Source organism: Corvus moneduloides, chromosome 23, assembly GCF_009650955.1.
Source record: "Corvus moneduloides isolate bCorMon1 chromosome 23, bCorMon1.pri, whole genome shotgun sequence".
Taxonomy (NCBI): Eukaryota; Metazoa; Chordata; class Aves; order Passeriformes; family Corvidae; genus Corvus; species Corvus moneduloides.
This window is the reverse complement of record NC_045498.1, coordinates 269,877-296,269: the sequence shown is the minus strand read 5'-3', so window position 1 is coordinate 296,269 and position 26,393 is coordinate 269,877. Positions and strand designations below refer to the sequence as shown.

Here is a 26,393-nt window from a genome sequence, read left to right as displayed (position 1 = left end):
ACTGAGACCTCCCTTAGCACAGAGCAGGTGTGCCCCAGGATAAACTCTGTGCCAGCATCTCCCTTCTGCTCCTCCACCCCTAATAAATCCCCCAATATTTTGCATTTCCCTTTCCCCTGCCAGCATTGGAGGCAGAGCCCCATCCTGTGCCTCAGAGCTTCCTGATCGATGGATAAAGTGGGGGAAAAAAGCAAGAAGAGAACTTTGAGATTGTTACAAGCACTATTAAGCATGACATAAACCAGAAAAATTAATGCAAAGCTTTTATCCCCCTTTGTTTATTGGGCTCAGCGATGAAACCCAACAAGCTTTAGAGAACTCTTTCACAAAATGTTCCGACCTCTCACTCCTACACCAGGGCACGAAGGAATAAATAAATAAATTTAATTCTCCTTGTCAAATGAGCTGGATCATAGTTGGAAATCCAGCTGCTGGTGTTGCACCTACACAATATTAAGGTTTTGGAGGTGATTGTGGGGTTTTTTAGGGGCGCAGCTGCTAATGCTGGAATGTTCCAAGAGCCTCTGCTGGGATTTGGTGTGATTAGGCATCTGACGTGTCAATGAAAAGGATAAAAATAATTCCCCAAAACTGGCATTCAGGGTTCAGCAAGAGTGATGTTGTTCGACAGTGAGGAACAGCCGAGTCTGGCCACGGATGGGGAATGCCATGGGGGGACGCCTGAGCACCCCGAGTGTGGAGCTGGGGGACCCCCATCCCTGCCTGCCTGCCTTTGGGGTCCCATGAGGATCCAGCATTTTGGGGAGGGGGCACTCCACGAGCCCCTGCCATAGAGGAGACCGCATAAGCACCTCGACACCCTCATTAGTGCCCTGCACGTGGGAAAGGGGGGATCGATCCACCCTCTCCATAGGGAACGGGACCACCATGGGAAGCCAGACCCCAATACACCCTGTATATGGGGAGAGGAGACCCCACAAGCCCCTTGACTCATGGGAAGGGGGATCCCACACTGCCCTGAACAATAGACACATGGGAACGCCCGTCAGGGCCCCGCAGGTGGGAAAGGGGGATCGATCCATCCTCTCCACGGGGAACGGGATCACCACCGACAGAGGCGGTGGGGCCCACAGCGCGGCGTGGCCCCTTTAAGAGCCAGCCCGCGCGGGGGGCGTGGCCCGCGGCCCGCGGTGACGTTGCCTCGCGTCGCTGCCCGCGCGCCGCCGTGACGTCAGGCGGCCGCGCGGCCCCCGGGCCCCTGACGCCCCCCGGGCCCAGCCCCGGCCCCGCGATGCCGCGGGTCTACATCGGCCGCCTCAGCTACCAGGCCCGGGAGCGCGACGTGGAGCGCTTCTTCAAGGGCTACGGCAAGATCCTCGAGGTGGATCTCAAGAACGGGTGAGCGCGGGCCCGGCCCGGCCGCCGCGAGGGGAGGGTCCGGGCGCTTGAGCCCCTTGGAGGGGCCGGGGGGGAAGAGGCCGCCGGGGCGCTCTGGGCAATGGTGGGGGTAGGACGGCTGGGTCGCCCCCTTTGGGAGGGGGTGAGGGGGGCAGGACGCTTGGGTTCCCCCTTGGTGAGGGGACGGGAAGTCTGGGCCTTTATTGGGGCGGCGTCTTGGGTTCTGTCTTTTGGGGAGTGGGCAGGATGCCTGAACTTCCATTGGAGGAGGGACAGGGCGGCTGGGTCCTCCCTTTCTCGGGGGAGAGGGTGGCTGGGCTTCTATTGGGAAAGGGCAGTCTGCTTAGGTTCTCTTTTTGGGGGACAGAACGTCTGGGTTTCTCCTGTTTTGGGGGGGCGGGGGCCTAGGACGTCTCGGCCCCTGCTGGAGGGGGGACAGGATGCCTTGGTTCCCCCTTTTCGGGTGGGGGACAGGATGCCTGGGTTCCCCCTCTTGTGAAGGGGGGACACGGCATCTGGGCCTTTTTTGGGGGAAGCAGGATGGCTGGGGCTCTGTTGGGGGGGGTGTGGATGCCTGGACTCTCCTTTGGGTGGAGCTGAGGGAGGCTGGACGATTGGGTTCCCCCTCTTTTGGGGTGGGTGCAGGACACCTGGGCTCCCCCTTTGGGGAGGGGCCAGGATGGGTGAGTTTCTCCTTTTTGGAAGGCAGGACATCTGGGTTTCTGTGACAACTGGGGGGCAGGAAGGCTGGGTCCTGCCTCAGTTCTTGGGGGCCAGCTCAGCTGTGTCCTGCCCCCTTCTGCAGGGAGGGGGTGTCACCCTGAGGGGTCCCCCCAGGCCCTTCTGCACTCCAGGGTCAGCCAGGCTGCACCCCAGGATAACATCTCCCAAAAAGAACCCCAGTGTTTTGGGTGGGAGGTGCAGAGCTGCTCCCAAAGCCCCCAGACTGTCTGGGGGGGGTGTCCTGCCCCCTCAAACACCCCAAACTCGCCATACTGTGTGTTCTTACCTGTGCTGTTCCAGCAGCTGAGCTCTCACTGCAGCTCCCAGGGTCGGATCCTGCTCCACCAGGACTTGGCCAAGACATTCAAGTGTGGATTTTTCAAGAAAAAACAAATTGCTGGTTTTGGTGGGTTTTCCCTAACACCCAAAGCCTCATGAGTGCTGCTGCCTTTGCTTTTTCCAAGAAACCTAGCTTGAAGTCTTCCTTAGGAAGGCTGAATGGAATATGGATTTATTGTTATGTAGCCAGGAGAGAGAGGTATTAATTCCACCTTAGAAGTGGAGAAGAGGAATTTCTTGTACAAGTTAGTCCTTGAGCATTAAAGTGAAAGAGGCTCATTAAGTTTTAGCGCTGCTTGTGCTGGCAGGTGGACATTTAACAGGTTTATAAGATGAATAAAATCCATTATTGAAGCAAACAAGTGTTCATGTGTCAGTGTTTTAACCCACACAGCCTCAGGTGTTGTTGAAGATTAGCTGAAAGATCTGAGGCTCCTGTTTTCCAGTCCTGCTGTGTATCCTTGGAAATGTTTGGGGGGGGGGTCAGTTTTCCTGTTTCTGAGTAAACCCCAAATTCAGTATTTCTGTTTCATACACGTTGTGGGGGGAAGCCAACTAAACTTTCTTAACAGATGTAGAACTGCTGAGTTACATGGCTGATGTGGCAAAGGGACTTGTCTTCCTGCTTTTAAGTCAATTTAATTGATTTTTTAGTTTTATATTCTGAAGTCTTTTTACAGGTTTGGAGTTAAATTCCTTGTCAAAAATGGAACTTGAGCAATCAGGTTTTGTGTCTGTGCTTGGGAAGCCCTGGGCTGAGCTGTGCTCTCTTGAGCCTTCCTCCATGGCTTATTTCTGGTATTGCTTAGGAAACAATTCAAACTTCCTGCATGGTGTTTGGCTGGAGAGATTCTTGCAGTTGCTTCTGGAAATCTGGGGGTTCTCCTTGGTGGATCACCCACTGAGTTTCAGCAGCTAAACTGGAATGCTGGAGCGAGAGGATGGAGTGCAAAGTGATACCACAGAGCTCTAAAAGCTTAGCTGGGGCTCACTGATTGTAATGTAAGCTTGAAATTCAATGGCTTAAAGCAATTATTACCTGAGGGAAGGATGGGGAAATGAAAATGTGGGTCCTGTAGGATTCTCCATTCCAAATTGCACTTTTTAATTGTATGCTCTTAGTTTTCATACTCTTTCCTGCTCGGAGCTGCACTGACAATCACAGCTCACTGTATGAAGTGACCAGAAAATTGGACTTTTCAGCCTGTTTTTTTATCTTCTATGAATACACTAAAAACTGCTTGTGATGCCTCTAAGACTAAAACCAAACTGGTTCTACTCATGTACTTACCTGCCTGCATTACTCTGGGCAGCTCTGAAGAATTCAAGGCTTCATCCTAATACAATACCTGCAGGACAGAGGGATGTCTCTTCTGCAGTGGATTGAGGAACACAGGTCAAAGCTTCAAACTTCCATTCTTCCATCTGCCTCCATTCAAAATCAGTGTTTGCTTTCCAAAGAGAAGTGGTTTGGGTGGGAAGGGATCTTAAAGCCCATCCAGTTCCACCCCCTTCCTGGGCAGGGACACCTTCCACTATCCCAGGTTGCTCCAAGCCCCAGCCTTGGACACTTCCAGGGATGACTTAAGGCCATCTCCAAGGTCATGGTCGGACTCCTTGACCTTGGAGGGCTTTTCCAACCTGAACAGTTCTGTGATTCTGTGTTTATTTGGTGTGTGAGGTAGTGCTCACTTTTAATGGTTGGGGTTTTTAACTTCTGCCTTTAAAAAGATAGATAAAACCCTTAATTTCATCAAAGATTATGCCCTAATAGTAATCTCTTGCTAACATAAATGAATTCAGCCATTACGATCTCACATAATTTATCATTTTGTTGATGAAGAATGACTTTCAGTTCAGTTCAGCAAATCAAGAGACATGTTTTCATGCCTTCCTATTTCTCTCCCTGGTTTTGGAGGTGTTTTAATTCCTTTTAGTTTTTTTCCAGGGCTCAAGGCCTTGAACCCTCAGGACTGCTCAGGAGGTTCATCTGCAGGACAGCACTCACAGGGCTCTGCAGGAACCCACAAGTTGCTTTTGAGCACAGATACCTCAGGTTCAGTTCCTTGCCAGTGATCCCTCTTCCCTCCCTCTCCCTAGGTACGGCTTTGTGGAGTTTGATGATCTGCGAGATGCCGACGATGCTGTTTATGAGCTGAATGGGAAAGATCTTTGTGGGGAGAGAGTGATTGTGGAGCACGCCCGGGGCCCACGTCGTGACAGCAGTTACGGTTCTGGACGCAGTAAGCACTTGTGCATTTGTATCCATGGCTTATTTTAAATAAAACATTGGTTTACTCTTTTTTTAAAAAGTAATTTAAAAGGAAAGCGATACAAAGTTGTGACTAGTGTTCTGTAACTGTAAATGTAACTGTTGATCTGAATATTTATTAATTTGTTTGTTGTATTAAACTATTTTAATTGATACATTAATAAACACAGTTTCTTGTACCATTTTTATTATTATCATTTCGTTTAACTATTTGAATGGTTTATTTTCAATGTGATGTTTAACATAGATTTAACAGAGACCTCAATGTTTTAATTGAAAGAGTCCTTTGAGGCTAAGATGACTGCCCGTTCCATTTGCTGACCTTGGGGTACCTTTCCATGAGTGGCTCTTTGACCTTTGTGGCCCTTGGCTGACCAAAAAAAAGGAAGCCATGTGACGACCGCAAGCTTTTCCCATTAGACCTGGGTGGTGAGGATCCCAAGGGTTAGAGACAGATGAGATTAATCTGAAATAGGTGCCTGGAAAGCTTTATTCATATCAGATATTCAGAAAGCCTTTAAGCAATGTCAGTAACATTAGTCAACTGGCTTTATTCAGTTTCTTCTTTTAAACTGTTTTAAAAATAATATTAAATATAATTGCATGTTAATTCTAGCATAATTATAGTCCTGTGCCTTGTTTAATTATGAGCTTGTAGCAAAACTTTTTAAATGCTTTGGGTCTTTGTAAGATGTTACGTAAGGGGGGTTGGGTTTAGCCCGGGGGGGGGGTCTGTGATGTCTTGGGGAACACGCGGGGCAGAGCAGTTCCGTCGGGGCGGAGAGCGAGGCTCCATTTCCCCGGCTGAAGCTCTGCTGTCTGCTTGTCACCTCCTAAAGGTGGATATGGTTATAGAAGAAGCGGAAGAGATAAGTACGGTCCCCCGACCCGTACAGAATACAGATTGATTGTGGAAAATTTGTCAAGCCGCTGCAGTTGGCAGGATCTGAAGGTACGGGGCCCCTTTCCTTACCTTCCCTCTGTTACAGAGCACAAAGTGTAAAAGTCATCTTCAGCAAGGCAAAGTGGTGTGCAGCTCTGCTTTGCTCCAACTCCTGAGCAACTCAATGTGGAGTAGATTTTGGAAGTAACACACACCTTAATACAGGAGTATATTTGTGTATATGAAACCGTTAATGAGAGGTTGGGAGTTGCACTGCCAGAACTGATGGCACTGGACAGTGGGAGAATAATTTTAACCTTAGCACCAGCCAACATCATGTACAGATGTTTTATCTTCTTTTAAGCCCTGTCAAAACAGACTCAAATCACGCCAGGGGTAGGATTCACTAGAGATGGAGGAGTTTGCCCATGTCAGTTTGGATTTAACCCATCAACTCATAAGGTGCTACAGCTGTTTGAAACAACAGCATTGTTCTTGCACAGTCTCTCTTAGGAATTTCCACACCATCTAAAGCTGTTTTAAGCAGAGTTTCAGGGAAAGATGCTTCCAGAATGAGTAATCATGCAAAATCTCTGCCAAAAACTTATTTTTGAAGTCCAAAGGAGTGGCAGGTGATTCTCAGCAGTGGAGGTGTTGAGTGACACTGTGGAGCCCACGGTACCTCTGAGTACTCTGGAGGTGACGTGTTGGCTCGTGATTATCCACATCGTGGATTCAGGGAGCAGGATTTCAATAGTAGATGCAAAAAGATTAGTGCTTCCTTATCAAACTGAGCAGCAATGGTTAAACCCACTTGTTCTTACTGGAACACTTTCTCTTATGGTTCTCTTTTAAGGGTGTGTAAAATTTGTTCTAAACAAACTTTGACGTAGTAGAAACTGGTCTGTAATTGAATTGTTACACTAGTTCAGGTACGTACGGAGATGCTTCCAGTGTCTTTGTTATTAATGCTTCACACCATCAGTAGCTTGTCTTTGCTTCTGGTATTAAAATTGTAAGTAGAGCATGGCATGATTAATCCTCCAATGGATGCATTGCTGCTTTTTTGGGAATAGCTTTCATTTCAGTGTACTTAAAAGGGGAGTAGCTGGGTTGAAAACAAACCAAACCAGAGCTCCATGCCCTGTTTCCACTGCAACCAAATTCCACAGGGGCTGAAAGATAGCGTGGCCTGGCAGCTTGCTCAAAGTAGGGCAGAACAGACCCCTGATAAACAGAGGTGTTTAGGAATGGAAATGGAGAAGCCAGGAAGCACGAAATGGGAAAATTAATTGAGCTTGGAGTTCTGTGGGGGGTTTTTCCAGCAGAATGAGCTGTGTTGACGAGGTGGAGGATGAAGGGAGGTCTGCTTCTCTGTGGGTTTCTTGCCACTTCATATTCAACCTTTATCACCTTTCCTAATTATTTTTGAAAGCATGATTTAGAGAGCAAGCATTTTACTTCTTTAATCACTTCTGTAATTTGAAACTTAGAGTCCAGAGCATATTTGACCTCAGACTCGAGGTGGGAGACCTTAAGTTATCATTTGGCTCAAAACTTTCGACCTGGTTCTAATCACACCAACTCTGTGAAGTCATAGTGTGTTACTTGGCACTACAGATGCTGTTTGGGTCAAACCCTTGCTGATATCCCTGTGAATAGAAGAGGCTCAGGGAGCATCGTGTCAGAAGTGAGCAGGGTCAGCTGGAAGCCTGGCTCTGGATTCAAGGCGATGGTGATTCTGTCCTCTTCCCCTAGGATTATATGCGTCAGGCAGGGGAAGTGACATATGCAGATGCACACAAAGGAAGGAAAAATGAAGGTGTGATTGAGTTCAAATCCTATTCTGACATGAAAAGAGCCCTTGAAAAGCTGGACGGGACAGAAGTAAATGGCAGAAAGATTAGATTAGTGGAAGACAGACCTGGATCGAGACGGCGCCGCTCTTACTCCAGAAGCCGAAGCCACTCAAGGTATGTCTGTAATGTATCTCAGGCTGCGTTTACTTGAACATGCAGTGGATTAAGACTTCTGGGTTCCAAAACACCTTGGAAAAGTTTAGAATTCTCAACAGGTCTAGTTTTTTGAGAATGTATTAGTGTCCCGGGCAAACGAGGGCTGTGTTCTGAGGTGTCTCCCTTGGTGGATGTGTGGACCTGCTCCCTGAACACCTGTGACTGTTCTTCCCTGATACTCAGCCCTTGCTCCTTGTGGGAGCAGCTGCGTGGCCGGTGGAGCCATGCACATGGAATGGAACAGAAGGTGCTTCTAACACTTCAGCTCTGAACACTGTGTTCTGCTCCAAGCACCAGGACTAACAGTTCTTTCTCAGCTTGGAAACCTCCACCTGTTCCCTGTTTCTCAGAGATTTGTTGCTTTCCTTGTCTGACCAAGAGCTGCTTCAGCAGCACCAAGTGTTCTCCCCTTTCCATTCTGGGGAAACTTGTTGCAAGAAAACTCAAGCAAATCTTTACTGTTCCTAGAAGAACTTGCTTATGAAATCAAAATCTGAAGTCAAAGCTTTATGCCAGTGTCTTACCATATTCAAACTGTGATTTGACTGGGAAAGTGATTATTCCTTAAATAAACTGGCATCTTTTCTTCCAGATTAGCACCCTGCTCACAGGCAGACGTGGCAACAGGGATGAGAGGTGGGGAGAAGGGCACTCTAAGTTTGTAACTGTGTTGCGTAACTCTGAACATTTGGCTGCTGAAAGGTGCTTTAACCCTGTGGGGTTCTGCCCACAGGGATCGTGAGCTCCCCATGCTAATGTGAAGCTGGTTCCTTGTGTTGCAGGTCTCGCTCTCGAAGCAGACACTCCCATAAGAGCAGGAGCCGCAGTGCCAGCAGCAGCCGCTCCAAGAGTAGATCCAGATCCAGGTATGTCTTTGTCTTGGGAGAACACTGTTTTTCTTTTCCCTCCCGTTCTCTGCACACTCTGCTCAAACCCTTGCCTCACTAAAGCAGAGCTGTCTGTTGCCTTTGCACTTCCAGGTCTGTGTCCCGTTCCAGAAGCAAGAGCCGTAGTCGAAGCAAGAGCCGTAGCAGAGGCCAGAAAGAGAAAAGCAGGACTCCAAGTAAAGAGGATAAAAGTAGGAGCCGCAGCAGGAGTGCAGAGAAATCCCGAAACAAAAGCAAGGATAAATCTGAGGGCTCTCTCCATAACAGCGATGAGAAAGCCAAGAGCAGGAGCCACAGCAAGGAAAAGAGTAGGAGCAGGAGTGGGAGTAAGGACAGGGGAGAGGCGAGGGAGACCATGAGAAGCAGAAGCAAGGAGAAGAGCAGAAGCAAAGACAGGGAGAAGAGCATTAGCAAGGCTAGAAGCAGTAGCAAAAGCAGGGATGAGAGCAGGAGCAGGAGCCACAGCAAGGATAAAAGGAAAAGTAGGAAGAGGAGCAGGGATGACAGCAGAAGTAGAAGCCGGAGCCGCAGCAAGAGTGAGAAAAGCAAGAGGCGCAGCAAGCGAGACAGCAAAGGCAGCAGCAAGAAGAGAAGGAAGGACAGCCATGAGCGGTCCAGGTCAGGCTCCAAAGAGAAGGAGCAGCTCAAATCCGAGTCGGACAAGAAGGAGGTGAAAGGCGAGGGGGAGGACTCAGTGTCCCGCTCCAGGTCTAGGTCCATTTCCAAGTCCAAACCAAATGTCAAATCAGATTCTCGTTCCAGGTCCAAATCTGTTTCAAAGCCAAGGTCCCGATCCAGGTCTAGGTCTGCCTCTAGGTCACACTCCCGGTCGCAGTCAAGGTCCCGCTCCAGATCCTAATCTTACTGCAGCCCCACTTGGAATGGTTGGAAAAGTCTTTTGTACATGTTTAGTAGCTGTAACCAAGTGATTGAAGTAGAAACCCTGTCGATGCTGTGTATTTTTAACAACCTGATGGTCTGTCTGTCATTAACTGCAGCGCTCCCTCCCTGCAGCGCTCCCTGGTGTGAGGCTGCTCCGCTCATTTTCTATCTGATAGAAAGGTTCTCTTTACATACAGCTCTTCCTAGAGCCCCCAGACTGCCCTGTTTTCCAGGGAGAGCCTTGCAGGGAATGAGCACTGCGCCCTGGTGGGTTTATGGGATTACAGTGATGACTGATAGGTAGGTATGACGGATTCAACAGTCTTTGCCCTCGATTGATGCCCTTCGATGTCTGCCATTTAGTGGAAGTGCTAAGTCTTAAGTTTCATACTACTTTTGTTCCATATTTTTTGGACTTACAAAGTTGTGAATAGCACAGTCAAAAGGAAAAAAAAAATAGAGGTACTTGCAGTAATCTATAGAGAAAAGAACTATAGTTCCATATTCTGGTATTGTGACAATATCCTTGTTTTATATTAAATTTTTTATTTTATTTTTCCCTGTCTTGCAAAGTACAGTGATTCCCGTTTCCATGAAATTTGAATAAAGACTATTTTTGCTTGATGACACCTGGTTACGTGATGCTGTGTTGTGATTGTCAGCGTTTTCTGTTGCTCAAGGTAAGCCTGAATTTGTAGAGAGTCACTCAGAGAAAAGGTTCTTAATTCAGAAAGACACTTCATATTCAGTGTAGGCACAGCACTTGAATACAGTCCAGATAAAGAACTTATTTCTCCAGCATATTTTCCAGGAGTTTTTCCTCCTAATAAAACACCTGTGCTTGGTGTCAGGATGTGCTTCTGGGCTTGGAAGCACAGAGGGCGGCGGTGGCTGTTCTGTGGACCTGGGGAGAAGGGAGGGCAGCTTCTAGCAAGAGGTGTGGAGGTGTTCCTGAATAATACCCCAAATTTAGACTTGGGCCATTTGCAAATTGCTCAGACTGAACTTTCCACAAGCTCTGCTCCTGCACAATTGCTTTTGAATGAAGAAGTGACATCCCTAGCACCTGTTCTGCCTGCCAGCAACATTCTGAAAAACAGAAGGCAAAACATATTTTGTGAGTTGTTGGTCTGGAATAAAAAGGTTAGCTACAGCTTCCCCTAAAACTTTCCTTTACCCAATTCCAAGCTGCTCACAACTGATGGCAGCAGCTCTCCAGCGAGAGAGTCACTTCATAAGTGCAAGTAATTCCATATAATTTGATCATTTGGAACTTGTCCTGCCATATTAAAAAGATGAAAGGGTAATAGATCATCAGAGTTGCTTTCAACACAAAATATTTCCCCACACTTTGAGAGGGGTCAGGGCTTGGCGAGTGGCTCAGACTTTATCAAATGTCATATTACCACAGCAGCATGAGAAAGCTCTGTGGAAGTGATATTTAATTTCTTCAGAAGGAAAAGCATTTTCCAGCTATATGTATTTAGTGCTTTAACATCTTAGACTCTCATAATGACATTTTTAATCCTTTTTGCTGCTTAATCTTAGTACAGAAGCAAACCAGCCAAGGCAAGATGTTTGCTAATAGGGGATAATTAACTGAAAAATACTTTTAAGAAAATCTGCAAATTATACAGTCTAGGCAAAGACTAAAAAGTGATTCCAGTTTCTGCTGTCTGGCAACTCTGTTCTGAATGACCGAGCCAGGTTTTAGTGAGCCCTTTGGGAGAAGCATCCGTTCCTTAAACACCTGAGAACAGGCCTTTGGAGGGAGGTATGTGGGAAACCTGTCTGAGTTGCAGATTGTCACTGCATGCAGTAAGAAGAGGGAAAGCCAGAAATCCTTCACGGGTGAGCACCTGGAGCGGTGGTGGTTCCTGGTGTGCAGTGCAGGGGTTGGATCCACCACCCCTTGGTAGGAGCACTGGTGCTTTACTGCCCAGAGTAGGGACAGACCCTGGGACGGGCTCATCCTCCCTGACCACCGTATGTGGGTTGGAGTGTTGGAGCAGGAATTCCCAGGGAATGGACACCCTGGGACATCTTACTGCTGAGAATTAGTGTGAAGCATTGGAAGTGCCCCCACAACAGGGATTCCAGGGCAGGGCCAGGCACATGCCCCAGCTGCTCTCTGCTGCATTGTTTAATGTTCATTTCTGTCTCGTGAACATCACTGAGTGAGTCTCCCCCATTAATTTTGCATTAAAGTGTAAGTTTTGCATCAAAACCTCCAGCTCATGTGGCTCCCTGGTGTGGGGACTTTGCCTTTCCCAGCCTGGAGTTGCTGCAATCTTCGTCTCCTGAAACTGCAGGGATCTGCCTGCCAGCAGGTGTGAAGCCAGGGCAATGGTAATAATATAAAATATTAACAATAATAATTATATTGCATGGCCAGAGAGGAAGATCACTGGAATGTCTGCAATAATCCCAAGTAACGTTTCTGTGTGAATAACTAAATACAAAGTGAGAACTCAGCTTTAGGCTGGATATATCTACCCAGAATGCACTGACAAATAGCCCCAAATCTGGTTTAGGGTTGGGGTACTTATTTTATGGGGTAAAAGCACCTTGGAGGTGAGCTCTGAGGAGGGAAGGCAGGAATATGTGTGGTGGGCACGGGGCAGGTTCTGGCAAAACAATCAGTAGAGCAGCGAGATAAAAGGGTAAGAAGACCTAAAATAGGGATCTCTCAACGAAACGTGTAACAATTAAAACCAAATATGGATGGTTCAATTATTCGTAAAGTTTTTTGCCTCCAATACCCCTGTAAACCTGGACCCAGCAAATGCTTCAACACTGGCTGCAAGCATCTACAGGAGTTGCGTTTTATCTGGAACTTGGTGGCACAGATGAGGTGAGAAATGTATTTGTTTTCTGACTAAATTTAAAGATTCTAAAGGGTATTTTATGTGCCTCGCTCGAGGGATGAAGAATATTGTGATGTGTATTTCAAATGAGCCATTGCAAATCTCATTTATTATTTTCCCAAAATCCCATTCCATTTAAGCTGTCACAGCTTGGGGCCTGCTTGTGCTCTTTCCTCGCTCACCGTGGCGTAAAAACCCCGACGTGTCATTAAAAAATCCTACCCCCACCTCTTTTTTTGTTCCAAAATTCAAATAAAAAGGAAAATAACATTCCCAGATGAGAAAACAAACAAGTTCAACAAATGCAGAGAAGAGGGAGCAATATCCTCTATTACTCCTGGGCGTGGGAGGCGGCGGGACGCCGCGGTCACGATTTGCTGGATGCCGGCGGCAATGGCGATTTACAGCTCCCCTTCCCAAATCTCCCCAAATCTCCATCTCAGCCATGACTGTGCCCCAGCGCCCGCGGCCGTGCCCAGGCCTCACCCGGCCGGCTGAGGGAGCAGCACTGCGAGTGGGGCTGTGCCCCTCACACCTCCCGCACCCACTGCCCCTTCCCAGTGCCCCACGGCCGCCCCCTCCCACTGCCGGCTCCGTCCCAGTTCATGCCTATTCCCGTCCCAGTACCAGCCCTACCCCAGTGCCAGTTCTGTCCTAGGTCCTCCCCGTCCCAGGACCCCGTATCCAGTACCCCATCTACCGCTACCCACAGCCCAGTACCACCCCGCTCCCGATCCCCATCCCCACCCAGCGCCACCTCCCCCGGGCCGGGGCCGCGCATGCGCTCGGGGGCCCGCGGGGCTCGCAGCGCTGCCCGAGCTCCATCGCGAGGCCCTGGAGCGGCGGCGGCGGCGGCGGCGGCGGCGGGGCCGGGCCGGGCCGGCGGTGAGTGCGTGAGGGCGGGGGGCCCGCGGGCCCGGGCGGGGGCGCCGTCGCCATCTTGGGGGGGGGGGGCGCCGGGAGCGCAAATGGCGGCGCCGGGTCGGGGCTGCGGCGGCCGCCACGGCGCGGAAAGTGCGTTTAAACCCCAAAAGGGGCCAAACCACCGCAAACCCGGCAAAACGCGGGCAAAACGCGGGTTGAAGTTCTTCGCACGCTGCGGGGCACAGTCAGAAAGTTTCTGAGGTGGCCTTTGCCCAATTTTGACGCAAGAATTGGTGGAGAAAATCGGGGTTATCCCGCCTGGGCGCCGCTCCGGTGAAACTCCGCGGGACTGTGACAACTCAATAATATTAAAAAACACGTAAATCCAGTGCAGTAGAAAGAGTTATTGGAGACTTCCCCAAAACCAGAAAGATTTAAGTTTGAAAACAGAGATTTTACATGACGGGATAAACAAAACCAAAAAAATCATCAAACTTTCTGGCAGCAAATTCAAAGTGTAGAACTAATGGAATGGGGATTTTGAGGGGGGAAGTCGGTGCTGAATAAATAGAGGGATAAATGTAATCCTTCAAAAGTATCGATCGGCTGCGGATAGGGATCGGTGTGGGACAATCTGAGTGATGCTTGGTGTCAAGAGAAAGGGATTAGGACAGTTTTATGGACTCCTCGTGCCGCAAGGAATCAGATTAGATTTATGCTATGAAAACGTTTAATTTATTCAGTTACTGCCCAGATAAATTTTAAAAAATGGCCTGTAACTGGGATTAAGGGATAAAGAGCTCTGATACTTTGTGCCAAGTTGTAAGACCTTATTGGTTTGCATTCTGTTTTATGGTACAACAGAAGTAAAAAGGAGGGAAAACAGGGACTTGGTGCTTCGAACTTTCCTTCCTACACAGCAATTAAGTACAGTCCGACATGGTCTCATCAGCATTTTGCTTCCTCACTTTATGATCTATAATCTACTCAGATTATACATTTTTGAGGATGGGAACAGTCTTTTCCTGAGCGAGTATTCCTGTTTGGCAATGGGAGATACGTAATAATGATTAATAGGAGTCCCCAGGGTAGTTTGCTGGATTGTAGTCTTATAAAGTAATTACAGATGCAGTTAAAACAGAGGACGTTTTTAGCCTCTGTGCACTAGCTTTACCCTAAAATTATTGCACCTTATACTGCAAGTAATCCCATTAAAGCTGAACGTGTGTAAAATGAATTGTAATTCTCGGTGAGTGCCAGGGTGGAATCAGAGCCAAATTTGAGCTGCTGAGGACAACTGGGTACAACTGCTGGGCAGGTTGTGCAGGGCCAGCTCTGTTTCTCTCGGCCAGAGGCGATTTATTCTGTCTTCAGGGGTTTCATTCCATAATGAGCAAGTGGCAGGAGGGTGAGTGGGTACAGCCAGATGTGCTCTGCAGACCATTCCTGCCCCACTGACTCCTCAGGACCCAGGGTGTGTTTTCCTTGCCTCAGCCGTGCTGTTTGTCAGCACTTTTATTACCAGTTCTTTATTTACTGAAATTTTAAGGCTTTTACACTGATTTTTAAAAGTAGCATCTTGAATTTATTTAGAGCAGTGTCTGTAGTCTTACTTGAAAATATGCTTAAAATTGTGTTGGTTTATCTGCAGGAGAAGGTCTCACTGGCTCTTATCTCACTTTATCTTCATGCAAAGCTTTTACTGGAGATACTTCTGGGTATGACAATATATTCCATTGGTGTTGGGGGATGTGGATTTGAGGGTGAAGTTTCAGTGTAACCCCCTTGTCCTTTTCCATGAGTGCTGGCGTTTTCTGAGAGATGCCATGTGCTGCAAGCCTGATACTGGGACATGGGATCAGATTCTCACAGGGTGGTGATGGAGATCACTAAATCATGGAATACCCGGAGTTGGAAGGGACCCACAGGCATCATCGAGTCCAACTCCTGGCACAGGACACCCCAACAATCCCACTGTGAGTGTTGTCAGAGGATAAGGTGTGGAGTGTCCATGTTCCAGTCCATGCCACCTCTGCAAAGGAAAGTGTTTTGGAGGCCTAAATCCCATTCTCAGAATTGCACAGTTTGAATATCAAGACAATATAGATAAACTGGATCAAAACGAGATTGACCCACAGCAGTGTTTACTCTGGGCATTTATAGTCTCTCTGTGAAATAACAAGGTGATTCCTGAGTTGCAGTGTCAGTTCTTCCCCACGCTGTTACCTCTCTCTCATATTTTCTGTAGTTTTTAATCTACTTCAGCCTTTCCTCAAGCCCTCCAGTTGTGCTGCATGGGCAGAAGAGTGGGAAGAAGGAGCCACAGTGGGATGAAAAATTAGATTGGAGACTTGTGGGGAAAATGACCAAGTGCATGCTTGTTAGGGAAGGCTGGCAGCTGCAGGCTCCTGCACGTGGAATCAATTAGCAGCCAAGGCCAGCAGAGATCTGACCAAACCCTGTTTCTCCTAATTAGCATCACTCACCGTGCTCCACAGGTGAGGTGTGAGGGCAGACCTGCTTTGCTGAATTTGGCAGATTATCTTCCAGAGAATGGTTCAATTTACTGGTAAAATGCTTTACTCCCAAGGAATGGGTGTTTTATTATTAGGTGTAGCATCTTTTGGCTCATCTCCTGGTTGTTTTGTTTTGTTTTGTTTTTTTAATTTCTGATTGAATCCAGCAAAGTGATGGGATAAATGCATGGTAGAGCTAAGCAAACAGGTAGAGGTCGTGTTCATGAATCACACAGGATTTGTTTTGACAACCCTATTTATGCTGTAGCTTTTAAACTTTTTGAAAGGCTGAGAGAATGGGGATTGTTCAGCCTGGAGAAGAGAAGGCTTCAAGGTGACCTAATTGCAGGTTTCCAGTGCCTAAACGGAGCCTACAAGAAAACTGGAGAGAGACTATGAGGGCCTGGAGCAACAGGACAAGGGGGAGCGCTTCACACTGACAGAGGCAGGTTTAGGTGGGATATTGGAAAGGAGTTGTTCCCTCTGAGGGTGGGGAGGCCCTGGCACAGGGTGCCCAGAGAAGCTGTGGTTGCCCCTGGATCCCTGGCAGTACCCAAGGCCAGGTTGGATGGGGCTTGGAGCCACCTGGGATAGTGGAAGGTGTCCCTGCCTGTGGCAGGAGGTGGAACTGGATGGGATTTAAGGTCCCTTCCAACCCCAAACCATTCCAGGATTCTGTGATTCTACTTTGGGTCACCCGTGGAGAGTGAAGGTTTGTAAGGTGTGTGATTTCTGGGTGATGTTCAGAGGTGATGTTCAGAGTGTGTTTAAGTGTTACAGTGGTTACAAGTGATTCCCAGGGACCGGGATTAGCAGCTCTGTGGTTTCAGGCCTGGAGGAGACGTTCCTGGGGATCCCAGCTGAGCCCCGTCGAGTGTGAGGTTTGTGCAGGGCTCGGGCAGTGGCCGGGTGTCCTCCCCAGAGCCACTGCTCTTCCCAAGCAGGAGTAGAGTTGGGGAAAGCAGCTCAGCACCAAAGGCTCTTAATGAAAGCCATAAAACTGCAGGTACCCTCCGTTTTTGCTCCTCACGTTCCGTAAAGGACCAGAAAGCATTAACTCTGTGGGCATGAAATAAGGTTTTTGTGCCTTCTTTTGCATCCCTCCCATTCTGTGTGGATCAGGTCGGAATGCTGTCCAGCGTGGCACAGAGTGCCCGTAAGGACGCTTACAGGCAGCAAAGGGGGGCAGTCAGACACGACATGAGGCAGCACTGTCAGGTGTGCTGATCCGGGTGCTCCATGGGAATGCTGGAATGCCAGCTGGCCTCGGCAGGGAGAGGGGCTGGGTGTGGGAGGGGCACACGTTCTGCAGCCACAGCCTGTGCCAGTGCTTTTGTTTCAACTGCTGAAATAGATACGTGTGTGTGTTTGACACAGCTGTGTCAGCAAACCAAGATGAGCAGCTCACAAGCTCAAACACTGCTTTGGGCTTCGTTCTAGGATGAGCTGATGGTTCAGAGTAAACTCACAGTTTTGCTGTGTGAGCTTATGAGCTGATTGAGGTCACATTGCCATGGTGCTGTTTATTCTCTGCCCGTGCAATAGCACCTACCATAATCCATATGTTATTGTGTGCTTAGGGGAAGCTTGGAAGGGCTCTGTTGTACAAATGAGGTGGACAAACTCCTAAAAACCCAAGTGCTTCATCTTGTGGTCCTATGGCAGAACTGAGACACAAAGTGTTGGCTTCTTCTCCATACCAGCTAAGGCATCCCTCTCCCTTCCTAGACCCTTTTCCACCTCTAATCTTTCAGAGCAACATTTTCCTTGATTTGTAGTTACAATTTTTCTCTCTTCATGAGAAACAAAAATTAGTAGGAAGTGCAATCGGTGGAGCTTGGAATTCCTCAATTCTGAATTTTGTCTTTTTTTCCCGTTCACTGACATAGACAGTCTCTTCGCGCCGTTAAATGCTTGCCGGTGGCCATTGACACTTTCTCTTGAGGCATTGGTACAATTCCATTGCAGGCTCTGAAGGTTCGTTTCAGTCCCTGACTGATGAGGTTCCTGGAGGTGAGGCTGGGGTTGTTTTTGGTAACGGTATTAGTTCAGCCTTGCAAAATATTACTTGCCTGAGGTGAGTAGCAGGTTTTGATGGATGAGTAAAGCATCATCTGTCATCGTCACAACAAAGTGCAGGTGAGGTGGTTGTGTCTGAGCTCCTGAGTATTCCAAGCAGTTCTGAGACCAGTTTAGTTGTGCTGCAAGGAGTCCCAATGGGTTTTGTGTGTTTCTGTTTAAACTGCAGCTCTGTTCCTCTCTGGTGGCACAGGAGTGCCTGGCAGATGTCACACGTCGGGTGTCAGACACCGCTGCGGAGCTCCCAGGAGACGGGGAATGCACAGAGCTCTCAGAGCCAGCTCGCTCCGAGTGAGAGGAGCAGCTTTGCTCAGCTCCTGCCCTGTTTCAGGGCAGAAAGGTGATTTGTAGGTTATTCCCAGAGCAGCGCAGTATCAGATGGTTCTCTTGATGCCAGCTGCTTCTTGAATGGGATTTCACCTCCTAGTCCATGGAAGCTCAGCCAGAAGGGCTGCAAACTTCATGTTATTATTGATTACAGTCTTTGGGTTTATTGTACCATTGCATTCCTCACCAGAGAGAGACACTGAAGTTCTCATGTCGTTGGAAATGATCCTGGCAGCACCTGAAATGGAATTTTTGTTGAAATGTTTCTCTTTCCATTAAGTCTGATGGTGTTTATGGAAGTAGAGTGAACCCCCATCCACTCATTCAGCCTTCACCCTTAGTTTGTGTGAACTTGTGCCCTTTTTTCTTCCTTTTTTTTTTAATTTTTGGTCTCCTAATGAAGGTAAGATGGATGTTAAAAGCCAAAGCTGGCTTTTTACAGTAACAATGAGGTGGTTTCCCAAGGCTGCGTTGGTTCAGGGGCAGAAATGAGATCAAAACCTGAGTATTTCTGACCTCTTCCTGTGGATTCCGTGTCTAAAGATAAAGCATTGAGGTCTGGGTGGGAGCATATTAATTAGGCTCCATTATCTCTGCCAGCCTGGCAATCATTTATCATTTCGTAAATCCGAATCTGCGACTTGGAACTGAATGACTCATCTCAGTTTTGCAGTATCTTCTTTTGCCTTAATGTTTCTGAGCCTTAAAATGCTAAAGATGAAAAGAAATCACGAACTGGGACGAATGAGGAATGTTCGGGCCTGACTGTGGTTTGTCGAAGTGTTTCAAGTTAGTTTCTGCTCTCTTTTTAATTGCACTGTTTGCTTCCTTTTATTGGGTTGTCTTGATTTTATTGTAGATTTTACTGATAGGGAGCATTATAAGAAAAGCCATTTCTTTATTATATTTTTCTGTGGGTTTTACTGGATTTATAAAATGCAGATGAGAAAGACCGATTATTTTATCAGGTCTTCTCTGGTTAAGTTCAAGATTATTTTCTACATTGTTATTTTTGACAGTTTTCCTGGCCCAGTTTGAAGTAAATTATCCAAGTTAACTACTTCTGTCCAAGTACCTTCCAAACTCCTTCTCCCCGAGGAAGCTTTGTAAATAGTCTTGGTGCTTGAGCTTCTTTATTTTTAAAGCCTGAACGCAAAGAATAACATCTAAAAAGGGATGGGTTTGCCCTTGTTGAAACTGGCATCCAAACATTTGCTACAAACAAACGTTTATAGATGTACAAGGCTACATCAAATATTAATATATCCAATACCACGGACACAAGGCTCATTTAGTCCAATTCCTGCCTCTCCCTGCAGCCGTGGGGGTGTGGATGTGTTCTGTGACCCTGAACACGGACACCGGCTGCAGAAGTTCCGCACCTGCTGGTGCTCGTTGTTTTTCTAGTACAAATGTAGGTGTTCTGGGGCTGGGGTTGGGCTTCCCCAGCTCCCCTGGCCGCAGGAACATTGTGAGATTGTGGCTGGAGGGAGCCCCAGCTCTGTCTGCACCGGTTTGGGCAGAAGCAGAACTGTTCATTCGTGTGCAGGAGCATCACTGCCCCGGAGTCCTCTGCTCCTACAGTGCCACGGGCACCTTCCCAGCTCCTGGGCACGGGAACTCTGGAACAGCATGTGGAGCTTGGAGATGTTCCTTGCACTGACCTTCTGCCATGAGACTGAGCTGTCCCATCAGACACAGCACGGAGCCCCTGGAGTCTGCACCGGGATGCTGCTGCTCCTAAAGAGTTTGAGGGAAGTGAATGGGATGGAATCCTGCAGGAAGCTGAGTCACTTAGAACTATCATTTCTTCAAAATGGGATGTTTCTCTTTGTGTTGAAATGGAAATGATGCTCTGTCTCCTTGGGGCTGCAGAGGAGGATGGGAGCCTTTCAGAAGCAAGTCCAGCATCTTTGAAGCTTTAAGAAATACAAGCTTTAGATAAAGAGCGGGAAGAACGCTTGGGATGAAGCTTTGATAGGGTGTGGAGGCAGGATCCCGAGGCCAGGAAGCGTGCACAGTAGAAGACGAAAGGGCTTCTCCATTCAACAAGGAGCCCTGCTTCAGAAGGAACCAAAGCTTTCAGACTGAGGTTTCAGTGAAGTGCAGATTGCTCAGAAAAGATCTCAGACTAATGAAGTGCTTGGAATAAAAGCTTTGGAGTAGAGCTTGGAAATGCAACCACCTTTGACTTGCCTCTTTCGTTCTGGAGTTCAGTAGCTCCATAATGCAGACAGTAAAGAAGATCAAGGAGTGAGTAATCTTTGCAGCTATTTGCTCATTAGAAAGGTGTTTTTTTAGTTTTGTTTTGGTTTTGTTGTGGTTTTTTTTTGATGCTTGGTTGCATTTGCAGGTCAGGAATAATAAAATATGCACAGTGACACTATTTAATACACTTTAATAATTTTATCTGGACCAGTAAAGTGTTCCTTCATGACCTCTGTTTTAGGCTCCAAGGATGAATGTCTGAAGTCTGCCACGTATCATTCCTTTTCCAAAGCTGCCCTGTGTGTGTCTGGAGGGGTTTTCTACTTCTGCATCTGGATTTCCTGTGATGTCCTTGGCAGGACAGGCCATGTATATGCAGGGTTGTGCTGGAGGGTGTCAAACCCCTCCCTTGTTCCCAGCTCCTCCCCTCAGTGGCACAGGGAGATGGGAGTGGGGGTTATGGTCAGTTCACAGGTTGTTTCTGTCGCTGCTCAGGGAGAGGAGTCAGTCCTTCCCTGCTCCAGCAGGGAATTCCTCTAGTGGGAGACAGTTTTTCATGAACTTCTCCAGTGTGAGTCCATCCCACGGGGAGCAGTTCTCCACAGATTGCTGCAACGTGGGTCACTCTTCCCCCGGTCAGTCCTTCAGGCTGTTCAGCATCACTTTGTAAATCACCAGTTTCCTTTGATTAAATTACTCACTATTCAGTAGAGCTTCTTCATAGATAATATCACAGAGTCATTAAGGTCAAAAAAGACCTTTAAGATCATCAAGTCAACCAAGATGTGCCTGAGAGTACTGTTGGAGACCAGTGCTCCGAAATTAAAACATTACAAATAAAAGGGGGTTTTCCCTACTGAGGCGGTGTGGCAGCACACAGATAATAATTACTTCCCTCACAATGGGATACTGAGTGTCAGTTAATGAAAGTTTGTAAAGGACTTTGATAGAACTCATTTCCTGAAAGGTGTTGTAACGTTTTAATGTAATAGTTGTCTTTTTCTTTGCTTCTGCAGTGCCCAGACAAGCCGTGCCCTGCTCCGATTCCCAAACCTGTGAGCAAATGGATTGCTTTGAGAATGGAAAGATTTGTACTCAAACGGGCTCCCAGCAGCACAGGGAGAGGTACAGAAACCCCAGATTTTCCCCATTTTTTGTTTGAAAGCCTTTAAAGGGAACATGGAGTTGCTGTGAGTAGAACGAACCCATCAGACCAAGTGTTACAGTTCTATATCCAGGAAATCCTGCAGACACCATTCATTTCCTCAGGTCCTCAGCCCAGGCCTCCTCATTCCAAGAGGTTCAGAGACACTGGGAACACTGCAGGAATAATGTTGCACTTTTAATTTGATATTGTTTTTAATTTTGGATGTTTAATGATATCAGAGACATTCCAGATGATTGCAGAAACGGGAAATAATGGAAATCTTACTACCAGCAGTGGCTGTCAGGTGACTGAGGCTGGCAGACCTGTCAGACGTCTCCGGAGGAAGAGAAGATTGCCTCTGGATTCAGAGGATGAGGAGGAAAATGCATATGAGGATGAGGTAAATAAGGCTGTATGTGCTGCCTTTAAAGAGAGCTGTGAAAAGCAGGGGCAGTTGTTTGTCTCAGCGTTCCTTGTGCAGTGCAGACTGGGCTGAGGGAGGTTGTTCTGTACCCAGGGAATGGTCTGGGTCTGATCCTGATTTGCATCAGTGATGGGAATATCTGTTCTGAGGAGTCCCAGGGGTGAATGAACTGCTCAGGTGAAGTGAATGTCAGGAGTTCACAGTAATAAAACCACACGTCTCCAGAACAGCTGCACTCAGATACTGTTGTATGATATTGAAGATGAGTGTCAAACCACAGGGTTTGTTTGGGTTTTATTACTTGCATGTACTCTCACTGCACCACCTGAAACCTGTATTAATGGTGCATAAATAGCAGTACCTCAGTCCTGAGCTGATCTTCCCTTCAGTTTCCTGCAGCCCCTGACTCCCTCTTGGGGCCCTTTGTGCCCCCCTGTGCTCTGCTCCCACCCATCAGAGCCTCTCTGAGCCATTTTATGTTTGTTCACATAATGCAGGGCTCTGTACAGCAGACCCACTGGGGTAGGTGTTTGTGGGCAATAAAGCTGCAGCTCTGCTGTCATGAGCAGTTTAACTCATCGTCTTGCTCAGCTTTTCTCTGTGATGTGGGTGAGATGTTTTAAGGGATGGATGTTTTCAGAAGTCCTTGCAGTCTCTCTTTTCCCCCTTCTCCTCGTCCTCATTAGAAACTGCCCCCCTGTCCCTTCTGGGGAATGTTTGGCAGGCAGCTTTGGCACATTTTGCCTTTTTTTGGTTTGCTCTGAGAAATGACTGCCTGGGAGGAATCAAACCCCAGTTTGCAAATGCACAGAAGAAACGGGAACGACAGTCGGGCTCGGAGTGTGACACAGGGAGACCACATTGTCTGGGGTGCTCATCTGTGACAGGAGTTACTTGAAGCTTCTGCTTCCTTTAGGGCTTCATAGATTCCTTTTTTCCCCCGTATCCATTCCCTGGCATAGATGGACGTAAGAAAGGGAAAGGAAAAAGGAGTGTTCCAGGGAGGCTGCTGACGTGAGCAGCAGATCCTGCATTGCAGAAAGCAAATCCTCTGTATTATAATGGAGATTTTGGTCCTGTGCTCTTCAGCAGCCGCATTTAAGTGAACTTCAGTAGCCTATATGAAATAACTTGTACAGCACTTTGGGATACCAGGATCAGCGTTATCTGTGTAACATTCCCTCCTGATGTTCTTGCAGGGTTGTTCAAGAGACAGCAATGCTGGCTAATAGTCCTGTTAGTTACCTGTTACATCCGTGTTGTACCTGCATGGTGAGATGATCAGAGGGAGGGAAAAACAATCTTGCTAAACTTCTTTTTAACGTATCTGTGTCTAGGAGAAGAATAAATCAAATAATATGAAAAGCCGCAGAAACACTAAACCAATAAAACAAGGTGAGCTAAGCTCATAGTCTCTTTTCTTTAATGTTTATAGATTTTTTTTTTTTTAGTAGCTATTATAAAGTGAATAATAATAAACAGAAGAGGAAAGGACAGTAGAGCTCATTTCACATTCAGAACAGCTTATTAGGTACATAACCCTCTTAGCACAGTCAGCTCCAGAGATGTAGTAGCAGGAATATCCTGGATTTGCCTGCATGATGGGCACAGGGTGAGGATCTGGAAGGAGTCAGCTTCACCCAGAGCTCACTGAAGACAATAAGAATCTTTTTTCCATTGACTTTGGAGAGCTTCAGCCACAGCCTACAGTGCTAAGTAGAAAATAAATAGGGAACAACATGATTGACTCTAGACTATGAGTTAAACGTATTATATACCTTAAATCAGGGATTAGTTAGTATACAACTGGGGGGAGAGTTTTAATACACATTTAGAATGTAATTTTCTGTGTGTATGACTGTGGTTCTACCAGAATGAATCCGAGTTGTTTTCATCATCTGGGAGCTGCCTCTCTGGTAGATGCATTGTGTTATTAGGAGGCTATAAATATATGTGTGTGTATATATTAAAAAAAAAAAATCTTGTGAACTGAGCAAAAATTCACTTGGTTTTTCACTTATTTTATTTTAGGCTTATTTTAGCTGCCATTATATGCCTCTCTGTGCTGCCTGTTATTTTATATTTAACCCCTTATTCCTCTGTGAAGTGTCAGGAGGAGGAATTAATTCCCACAATTTTAAGTTACTCTGTCTTGTCCAGACTTTCCCGTGGCACCTTTCCATGGGCAGCTTGCCAGCAGTCCAGGTGCCGCAGTTCATTTGACCTGTGGTACAATAAATGTTCATTTCCTGAGGAATGAGCACGGTTTTCCTGTTGCTGGAATTCCTACCTTTCCTCAAAAGTTGAGTAACACTGCCTCTTCTGCGGTGCCACAGCAAACGTGGCAGGAGAAGGAGAAGAGAGGAGGAGGAGAAGAGCAGGAGGCATCAGAGAGAAATGTTGATTTCCTCTTTGTTTTTGATTAATTAGTGCTTCCTGGAAAGAAGAAGGTATGGAACTGGTCTTCCTACTTGGAAGAGGAACAGATGCCAGCTGCTCCCCAAAAGCTGTTCAGAGAGGTTGGCAGCTTTTTTCGCTCTCTTGCTCTGTTTTTCTCAGGCAACATCACAGGATTACTGGCAATCACAGGATTGATTCTCAGTGGAGGTGGGACTGGAGACCACCCTCAAGCCAGCACTTGCATTTCTGAGTTGTTTTGGTACAAGCAGGCAATAACTGTTTGTTTTCTGCCCGGGGCAAACAGGCATTTGCCCTGGGGGTCTCATCACAATCCAGGGTGTAAAAAACGCTGTTGAATCTCACAAATAACCAGCAGCTGTTTCGATCTGCTCTGCTCTGGCTGTTGGACAACTTCAGGGGCTGCTGGCGAGGGACAGAGGGACAGCCTAGTGTCTGTCACATGTCCTCTGTGGTGGTACCACAGCCCTCCCAGCCTTTCCCTGTGGACAACCCTGAGTCCCTTGGCTCAGAGAGTGGGGCAGGTTCACTCAGCGAGTGCCTGGAGGGAGGGTGGGCGTTGGCGTCAGTCACAGTGGAGGTGCCAGAGGCTGAGTTCAGCCTTGCTGAAGCTGCCTCTGCAGCTCAGTTAAATGTGCAGCTCCCAGTGAGCTCTTCAGAGCCCAGGGCTGTTGGTCCTTCCAGAGGGAGCTTAGAAGGACGGTCTGGTCCTGCACTGGGTCATTTGCAGTCCCAATTCAGGTTGCTTTTAAACTTTTACTGTGTTTCAACTGTTTCACTTGGATTGAGACTACAGATAAATGAAAAACACAAATGCTTTCTGGAATAACTGTAAAACTGGGCTGCAGATCAAGCCTGCCTTGTCCCTTTCACCATTTGAAGATGGCAAGTTACCTTTGGGGAGAGTCTGGACTGACACATGGTGATTGTAGCTTTCCCAGCTCTTTGGTTCTGCATTGAGCTGGGAAGGGGATTCTTTTGTGTTTGAGAAGAGCTCATTTCTACGTCTGCTCAAAGATGTGTTCATAGCTAATTGCAACAGTTCGGTGTTTTTGAGAGATTAATTAGAATAACGAGTAAATGTGAAATACTGTGATGGTGCTGTTACTGATCCCTGAGCCTGCACCTGTCTGTTGGAGCAGCAATCACTTGGGGATGGGATTTTCTTCTCTAAGTTGAACATTTGAAGCCTGAAATATAAAAATTTGAAGCCTTAAGTATCTGATGACTGCTCTGCAATAGATTTTGTCCTTAAGAATTAAAAACAAATGTTTCTCCCCCCCTCACAGTATCAATCATTCCCACAAGGCCGAAATGGATTTAAAGTTGGAATGAAATTGGAAGGGGTGGATCCTGAGCACCCCTCTCGAGTCTGTGTTCTCACAGTGGCTGAGGTCAGTTGTTTTTCTTGTCTTTGACTCCAAAAGTCCCATGTGCATTTAGATTTTTTTTTTCAATGAGTAGAAACTTTAGTTAGTTAGTACTTGGAGTACTTTAATTAGTTAATTGATGGTAGGAGTTCAAGGTGACACTGAAGGAATGATGTTACGTGATTAAAGATCTTTGCCTGAAATCCTACTGTCAGATTTTTGCACTTGGAACTAAGAATAGCAAACCTATTAATTACCTGTAGTGAACAAATATGAAAAAGAACAATGCCATGAGGCCCTAAGATTTAGTAAATATAAACAAGTCCGAATGCTTTAATGCAGCTTCAGTTATGTGAAATCTGGGTTGATCTGGTATAGGCATGAAAGTTCTGGGGCTGCTTTTGTACCCCAGGAACTTGTGCATGGCATGGAGCAGGAGCCCAGGGAGGTTCCACTGACCAGTTCTATTTCCAGCTGTTTGAAGTGGGGAAAGAGGAGCGTGGAAACTGGGAGAGCAGATGAGTTAAAATACAACTAGACTTTCGGAGGAATAAACGAGATCCTAATTTACTTTCTCTGTAAGTGCAAATGTGAGGGGGTGTTTTATTAGTGATTTTCCTTCTCCTCTGTGACCCTTGGTGATAATCGGAGCTTCTCTCACGGTAGGTCCAGGGGTACAGGATGCGGCTGCACTTCGATGGTTACCCAGAGTGCTACGACTTCTGGTGTAATGCTGATTCCTCAGACATCCATCCTGTGGGCTGGTGTGAAAAAACAAGCCATAAGCTGCTCCCTCCTAAAGGTATGAAAGAA

At 47.1% G+C, this 26,393-nt stretch overlaps 2 protein-coding genes across 9 annotated transcripts in view; both read left to right on the top strand.

Moving 5' to 3' along the window:
- The first annotated feature begins 1,189 nt into the window (after positions 1-1,189).
- Positions 1,190-9,989, top strand: SRSF4 (serine and arginine rich splicing factor 4). The gene is made up of 6 exons (XM_032132417.1): positions 1,190-1,359; positions 4,522-4,664; positions 5,533-5,645; positions 7,335-7,549; positions 8,374-8,457; positions 8,572-9,989. The coding sequence occupies exons 1-6, from the start codon at positions 1,253-1,255 to the stop codon at positions 9,335-9,337; spliced, it is 1,428 nt and encodes a 475-aa protein (XP_031988308.1). The 5' UTR covers positions 1,190-1,252; the 3' UTR covers positions 9,338-9,989.
- Positions 9,990-12,991: 3,002 nt separating this feature from the next.
- Positions 12,992-26,393, top strand: part of LOC116454967 (lethal(3)malignant brain tumor-like protein 3) — a 39,892-nt gene continuing 26,490 nt past the window's right edge. For 3 of the 8 annotated variants that reach the window (XM_032132198.1, XM_032132196.1, XM_032132204.1), the window contains exons 1-7: positions 12,992-13,112; positions 21,238-21,346; positions 21,660-21,768; positions 23,130-23,187; positions 24,223-24,311; positions 25,500-25,604; positions 26,247-26,382. In XM_032132198.1, coding sequence (XP_031988089.1) covers positions 13,007-13,112; positions 21,238-21,346; positions 21,660-21,768; positions 23,130-23,187; positions 24,223-24,311; positions 25,500-25,604; positions 26,247-26,382 — 712 coding nt within the window. In that variant the 5' untranslated portion in view covers positions 12,992-13,006. The other 5 variants (XM_032132197.1, XM_032132201.1, XM_032132200.1 and 2 more) reach the window with 5 other exon arrangements.